Source organism: Pipistrellus kuhlii, unplaced genomic scaffold (assembly GCF_014108245.1).
Source record: "Pipistrellus kuhlii isolate mPipKuh1 unplaced genomic scaffold, mPipKuh1.p scaffold_m20_p_8, whole genome shotgun sequence".
Lineage (NCBI taxonomy): Eukaryota > Metazoa > Chordata > Mammalia > Chiroptera > Vespertilionidae > Pipistrellus > Pipistrellus kuhlii.
Window position 1 is genome coordinate 1,201,256 of NW_023425584.1, and position 7,661 is coordinate 1,208,916.

The 7,661-nt window shown below is 60.2% G+C and overlaps 1 protein-coding gene across 1 annotated transcript; it reads right to left on the bottom strand.

The window, feature by feature from the left end:
- Positions 1 to 999: 999 nt before the first annotated feature.
- On the bottom strand, positions 1,000 to 5,077 carry MMD2 (monocyte to macrophage differentiation associated 2). Its single transcript, XM_036424229.1, is given in 4 exon segments — positions 1,000 to 1,333; positions 1,335 to 1,420; positions 4,304 to 4,373; positions 4,890 to 5,077. Coding segments are annotated over 4 exon segments (678 nt in total).
- Between the last annotated feature and the right edge of the window lie 2,584 nt (positions 5,078 to 7,661).

Sequence of the window (7,661 nt, forward strand, 5' to 3'; positions counted from 1 at the left end):
CTCCCGCACACCCTCCACTGGGGATGTGCCGGCAACCAAGGTCCATGCCCTTGACCGGAATCGAACTTGGGACCTTTCAGTCCGCAGGCTGACGCTCTATCCACTGAGCCACACCGGTCAGGACTAAACTTAAACTTCTTCTAATGCCACTTCTTCAAAACAGACTCTTCCAGGCCGTGGTATTTTTTGTGGAAGAGCCACACTCAAGGGGCCAAAGAGCCGCATGTGGCTCGTGAGCCACGGTTTGCCAACCGAGGGTCTAAGAGGCCGCTCGTCAAGGCCAGGCCTGTCCACTGAGCGTGTGCGTGGGAGCGGGGCGGGTGAGAGCCCGCTGAGTGCCGCTCCCGGTGCCCGCCTGTGTGCCAGGTATGCAGACTGGCGCTGCCCCCGGCTCTGAGGCTGGGCTGCTCGGGCCTCCAGAGTCGGGGTGCCCTCCCTCTGTGCTGGGGGGAGGAGGGGCTCCCAGGGCCACTGGTTTCAGCTGGCGAGGCCCTGAGTGTTAGTGTCATGAGCCCTGGTCCGCGGCGGGCAGGCCAGGGTGTGGCTCAGGCCCCGGCTTCTGGGCGTGAGACGACATGGCCCGTCACGGCCCAGCCGCTCCCTCCACACCGAGGGCCAGGGCGGCTGGGTGGCCCCGCGTCCTACCCGCTGCTCTGCCGGCTCCGGAGCTCCCGGAAAGGGACCAGGGCGTGGAGGTGCACAGCCAGCCCCACACGGGGACATGGAACAGCCTGGTCCTGTGCCCACCAGGGCCCCCTGCAGGCACCGCGAGGAGGTGCAAACTGAGTGCCAGCCGGCTCACCCAAGGCAGCGCTGGCCCGGCTCTGCCATCGGCAGGGCAGCCGCTCCCTCCCGGGGGCGCTACCGTCCAGGGTGTCAGAAGACGCCCGTCTGGAGGAGATGCCTCAGGGGCCGTCTCCGAGGCAGCCCTGACCGACGCTTCCTTCCCCCCCGGGGGCCCGAGGGCGGGGGCGGCTGCCCTGGGAGTGGCCTCGGGCCTCACCGTCCCGGAGGGCGGCTGTGCCCGCGGGGGCGGCTGTGCCCGCGGGGGGCGGCTGTGCCCGCAAGGGGCGGCTGTGCCCGCGGGGGGCGGCTGTGCCCGCAAGGGGCGGCTGTGCCCGCGGGGGGCGGCTGTGCCCGCAAGGGGCGGCTGTGCCCGCGGGGGGCGGCTGTGCCCGCGGGGGGCGGCGGGAGGGCGGTGGGAGGGCAGCGGCAGGGCCCTCGCTTGGCCACCTCGGCCGGCAGGGCGCCGGGCAGGTGGAGGTACCTCCGGACGGCGTAGCAGTGGGTGCGGGCGCCGAGCGCCACAAAGAGGTGCCAGATGGCGGGGCGAAGGGCACCCGCCGTCGCTCTGGAAGAACACGGTGCCCAGGCAGAAGGCCCCTCCGGTCAGCAGCTCCCAGAGGCCCTCCCCGTTGGGCTGTCGGCAAGGATGGGGTGCGAGGGGGGGTCAGAGGAGCGGCCGGCCATTCCCCCCGAAAATGAAGAGACCTGGCAAGCCGCCCGGGGTCCCGGGCGGGGCCTCTCAACACCGGGCTGTCACCCCTCCTCCCGAGTCAGTTCTCCCGTGTGACGCGTTTCTACTGAAACCTCCAGGGATGTCTCAGCCTTTACCCTGCCTCCCGTCACCCCCGGCCCCGCCCAGCGGCCGAGGGGGCAGGAGTGAGCCCACCGCCACCTCCGGGCTCCCCGAGCATCGTCCCCCCGCCCACCGCGGAGCAGCCCCGCTGTTGGCCAAACAAAATGGCATTTGTGCCCTGGCTGCTCAGGGGTTAGAGCATCAACCTGTGAACTGAAGGGTCCCGGGTAATTCCAGTCAAGGGCACATCCCCAGTAGTGGGTGTGCAGGAGGCAGCTGATTGATGATTCTAACTCTCTATCCCTCTCTCTTCCTCTCTGTAAAAAAAATCAATATATATATATATATATATTTTTATATATATTTTCCCCACGTGGCAGCCCTGACCAACTTTTAAATCATTTTTCACGAGAATTTTCAGCCGAAAATATTCAAGAACATCCGAATTGTAATATATTTATTGTAGGGACGGCTATAGGATTAAGCCTCGGACTGATTTGTTGGCAAAGCCACAAACACACACCAGCCTAGAGGGCACAGCCCTTTAAGCATCATTAAGCTTGACCTTATGGCACGCCCTAGATCCGTAGTAGGCAAACTGCGGCTCTCTAGCCACAAGCGGCTCTTTGGCCCCTTGAGTGTGGCTCTTCCACAAAATAACACGGCCTGGGCGAGTCTAATTCAAAGAAATGGCATTAGAAGGAGTTTAAATTTAAAAAATTTGGCTCTCTAAAGAAATTTCAGTCATACTGTTGATGTTTGGCTCTGTTGACTAATGAGTTTGCCCACCAGTAGATCCTGGGTCGCTAATGAGCTGTGGGAGGTGCAGCAAGTGCCGCCAAAACAAGTGAAACTCACCGAAGATTGTAACCACTGCCTTGTTTGCCTCTGGCTGTAAAGTAAAGGCTCAGCGTGCGGTCTGGAAGTCCCTCTCTGTGGTCTCAGCCAGGCACAGGAGATCCTGGAGCCCCAGCTTATTCTCTTTGTCTGTCTTTTCTTCATCCTTCACCGCCCTCCCCCCTGCCCCCGCCCCCCTTCAGGCTCACCGAACCCTTGGCTGTGCTGGCCTGGCACAATTTATTTTTATAATATTTATTGCAAGTTGATTTTCTAATTAAATTCAAACTATCGTGGCATGTGGGATGGTTTCCGTGTTGGACGCGAGGTATTAACTGGTTAAATAAAAATAAACTTGGGAAAAGCTAACCTATAAAAATGAAAACAGATCACAGTGACAACAATGGGACAGGCCTTCACTGCCAAGGACTCAAATGCGATTAGAGCTACAAGAGGGGACGGCTTGGTATTAGTATAAAAACAGGCGGCCGGGTGCTCAGTGGTTGAGTGTCGACCCAAGACCCAGGAGGCTCCCCTGTTCAATTCCAGCGCAGGGCACATACCCAGGTTGCGGGCTGATACCCACTAGGGGGCATGCAGGAGGCAGCTGATGGATGTTTCTCTTCCCTGTTTCTATATCTCTCCCTCTCCCTCCCTCTTTCTCAAATCAATAAAACATTAAAAACAAAAAACGAGCCCTAACCGGTTTGGCTCAGTGGATACAGCATCAGCCTGCGGACTGAAGGGTCTCAGGTTCGATTCCGGTCAAGGGCATGTACCTTGGTTGTGGGTATATCCCCAGTGGGAGCTGTGCAGGAGGCAGCTGATCAATGTTTCTTTCTCATCTATGTTTCTAATTCTCTATCCCTCTCTCTTCCTCTTTGTAAAAAATCAGTAAAAAATTTTTTAAAATATATATTTAAAATACACACAAAAAAATGGCCCATCGCTGGAACATAATTGGAATTTGAGAAACAGAGAGCGTTCTAAATGGCTGACCCCCTGGGGGGACTCACCATCTACTAGACGATCAGCAGTGAGAACGAGTTAGAAATGAGAAGTCAGCCATAACAGAAATGTAAGGAAACATGGGTAAATATTTACAAAAACGTGAGAAGAGGGAGACCTTCGTTAAAAGCCATAAAACTAATTAGATTTTCCTTCATACAAATTTAACATCTACCAATAATAATAATTTAAAAATAATACTCTTCTCTGGCCTGGCCAGTGTGGCTCGTTGGTTGCAGCACTGAAAGGTAGTGGGTTCGATTCCCAGCCAGGTTCAATTTCCAGCCAGGGCGCACAGGGGAGGCAACCGGCCGATGTTTCTCTCACATTGATGTCTCTCTCTCTCTCTCTCTCTCCCTCTCTCCCTCCCCCCTCCCTCTAAAGTCAATCAGCATGACCTTGGGTGAGGATGACTAATAATAACAGCAGTAACACCACTCTGTGGCCTAGGTAAGAGGTAACGGGCAGGCTGAGTTTACTGTGTCCATTTAGCACACATGTGTCAAACACAAGGCCCGCGGGCCAAATCCGTCCTGCCAGGCCTTGCAGTGTGGCCCACACCGCGCTGTCATCACTGCACTCTGCTGCGTTTCCATCACAATGACAGTTTATGACTGTTCAGTAAACCATTCGGCCCGCGATTTAGGCTGGATTTTAGATTTTGGCCCCTTCTCTGATTGAGTTCGACACCCCTAATTTAGCAGATGGGGCAGCTGAGGCTCAGAGCGGAGAGGCCCTGTTCTAGCGCCTCCTCAAGGGGGTCGTGTGGATACCCTGAGCCTCGGTTTCCCCTCCTGCCCAAGGAGCGGGCTCCAGGGGGCAGTCCGGGTCAGTGTGGGTGCTCCCGGGCGGCGGAGGCCCCACGCCAGGCGGACTCACCATGGACAGGATGACCACGGCGGGGAAGAAGCCCATGATCACGTAGCACAGCAGCTCCAGCAGCTTGTACCTGCGGAGGAGCGGCCGCCCTGGGCGCAGCTGGCACCCGCCCCGCCCCACCCCGGGGAGGTCTCCTTCCCTCCCCGAGACGCGGTGCCCACGCCATTATCGGGCCTGGGGCAAACGCGACCATGGACCCGGCGCCCTGGCCCATGGGCCCGAGCCCTGCCCTCCAAGGACGGAGCGGCGGCACCAGCCGACCCTAGGCCATCCTGGAGGTCGGCGTCTGTGGCTCCGTCTGCTTCCATAGCCCCGTCTGTCCCTCACCGAACGGCTCCGCCCTGTCGCTGGGCTGACGGAAGCACACGGGGCCCGGGGGCTCCGAGCTGCCGCTCCGGGTCAGCCAGCACGGCCGAGGGACGGCAGGCGGCACGGGACGCCCGCAGCGGGTCTTTTTAAAAAACGCTCACGCTGACGCCGGGGGCTGTGGGCCTGTGGCTGTGCCCTCAAGCTCCCGGGCATCCTGGGTGTCCTCTCTCCAGGGGCAGGAGGGAGGCCCCTCCCCCAATAGCCCCCCCAGGCTTACCGCTCACGGAAGAAGAAGACATAGACGGTGCCCACGGAGGCCATGACCCAGACCGGCCAGCGCATGTGGGCGGCCCAGGGGCCCAGCTCCCGGAGGTTCAGCCTGCGGAGACCCGAGGGCACAGTGTGAGGGCCCGGCCGGCCCTGCGGGGCCCGGGGGTTGGCCAGCCCGGGAGCACGTCCCCGCATCTGCCCGCTGTGGCTGCAGCGGTGAGCTGTGGCCTCTCATGGGAGACGTGTGGAGAGACACAGAGAGAGTCACACGTGAGCAATCAGCAGAGGGAAATGAGCCGCACGGATGTCTGGGCGTGGGGGCGGGTAGGAGTCTAGCCAGCTGGTGAGGGTGGCGTCCTGAAATGCCAAGGTCGCAGGTTCAATCCCCCATCGGGGCACATCCAAGAAACAACCAGTAAACAAACAAACAAACAGAGGAAACAACCAATAAATGCATAGGTAAGTGGAACAACAAATCAGTATTTCTCTTTCCCTCTCTCTCTCCCTTTCTCTCTCCCACTCTTCCTTCTTCCTTTTCTCTCTCACTCTCTTTCTTAAAAAAAAGAAAAAAAAAAAGTCAATCAATCAATGAACGGGTTGCCTGCTGGGACGGCCGCCGGGCGCATCTGCCAGGCTTTGCCGAGCGCCCACACGTGGCCCTGCCGGTGCAGTGCCAGGGCCTGGCCGGGACATGCCGTGTGGCACCATTCACTCCATGCCCTTTCTACCACGCCAGAGCCTCCGGTCTCCTAGCACCACACTCTCTAAGTCAAGGTTGTATCCAGGAAGCTTCTATGGAAGTCCAATCTGTTGAGGATAAAATAAAAGCAAACAAAAACGGGGGTTTTCTGATTGGAGCCGCCGTCCACCCGGTGTGGTCCGGGGCCCTCACGCTCTCAGAGGACAGCTGGAAAACCAGAGCACCACAGAAAACTCACCTACCGCGCCCGTGCCCGCCCTTCCACATGCACCGCCTGCCTCCGGGAAGCTGGTCACCATGGAGCCTCGGGCTCTCTCGTCCCCCAGCCATCAACCCCCAGCTCTGCTGATTCCTTCTCCTGAGCAGCTCACAGACCTCACCCCGTAGCCCTGCTGCATGGCCTTCAGCTGTGCCAGCCCAGGGACCTTCAGCCCCAAGTCCCGGAGGAGTTATGGCCGTGCCCTCGGCCACCAGCAGGGGCAGCACAGAGCGCTGCCGTGGTCAATGCAGGCATAAGTAATGGAAGCCAGATGCCCACCCGCACAGAGGCGGAGAGCGGGATCGCTCCAGAGACCTGTCTGCCACGGCAGCTGAGCACAGATCAGCTGGACACGCGTCCGCACCCAAACAGGCAGTGGAGCTACCGGCTCCGGACCCGCAGGCGCTGCCCGGGGGCTCAGGCCAATGAGAAGCCACTGGCGGATGCAGCCCCTCGTGGCCTCCCGCCTACCCACACACCTGCACCCTCACCAGGGCCTTCTAGGCGTCCAGAAGTCTCCGTCCGCCTGCCTCCCTGGCCCTTGGCAGCCTAAACCCCGAGGTTTCAGGAGAGAAGCCCAGGCCGGGCAAGTCTGATGGCGCCAACAGGCGGGTAAACAGACAGAGGACAGACAGACAGCCAGCAGGAATGGCACACCGCCATCCCACGTGTCTGGAAAACAAACGCTCTGTGTGTGCGCGCAGAGCCTGTTTACGGGAAGGCGCCCGCACGCAGCAGCCAGAGCACAGTGGCTGCTGTGAGAGAGAGAGAGGGCATCCCCCACGTGTGGCGTGGACAGACGACCTGGTGACGCACTGAGGGAAGGAAAAAGCCAACTGCGGGGCGGCCGGCACCACGTCCTCCTGCCGTGTTCGAGGCGGAGAGAAGCAGTGTAAACGTTCACTTACACGTATACACATATACACACACGGTGGGTGTGCACGTGTGCACTGTCTGCATGGATAGTCACACACACACGTGTACACACACACACACACACACACACTCTCACACACTCCGTTTCGTGCGGGAAACTGCTGGGCGCACTGGGCAGCTGGCGCTGAGAGCCGGTGAGGCGGCGGCCGCCTCTCTCTGTGCCGTCGGCGTGGTGTGCCCGGTCCCTGTCCCAGCCTTGCCAAGGGCTCAGCGTTCTGGAGAAAGGGGCTGCGCATAGCTGGTTAAAGGGCCCGGAGAGGAGAGTTAATTCTGAAAGGCGTTGGGGGTCAGAGGAGCTTCAGCTAAAGGAACTGAAGACTCCGTGGCGGGTACCGCTTGTGGACAGGCACCCGGCGGTTCCTGAACCTGGAGGAGAGGCACCTGCTGGGCTCGGCCCTGCGGTGGGGAGGGGGGTCTCCCCGCCCTCGTTACACGTCTGTACTCTCCGTGCCTGGCCCGGGGGGTCCCGGAGCGTGGCAGAATGTCGGGGTGCTGTCCTGCTCTTCTTTCCTGTCGCTGACGGACAGCACGGCTCCCCACGGGCTCGCTGGAAGAAGGGTTATGTGGGCGACCACCTCCCGGGAGACAGAGCTCGTTCCCACCCTCCAGCCCCTCCCGGGGGCCTGCCCCCCAGGAAACCCCCCCCCGGCCCTCAGGACGCGGTCCCGCACGGCCTCACCCCCGCCCCCAACCCAGTCATCTCTGCAAAGACCCACAAAAACGGACGAGAGTACAGGGCTCAGAAACAGGGCTCCATGCAGGGCAGTGCACGGAGCGTTTATCGAGCGCCTTCTGTGTGCTGGGCCGGGCCAGCACAGTGCACAGAGCACTTATCCAGCGCCTTCTGTGTGCTGGGCCGGGCCAGCACAGTGCACGGAGCATTT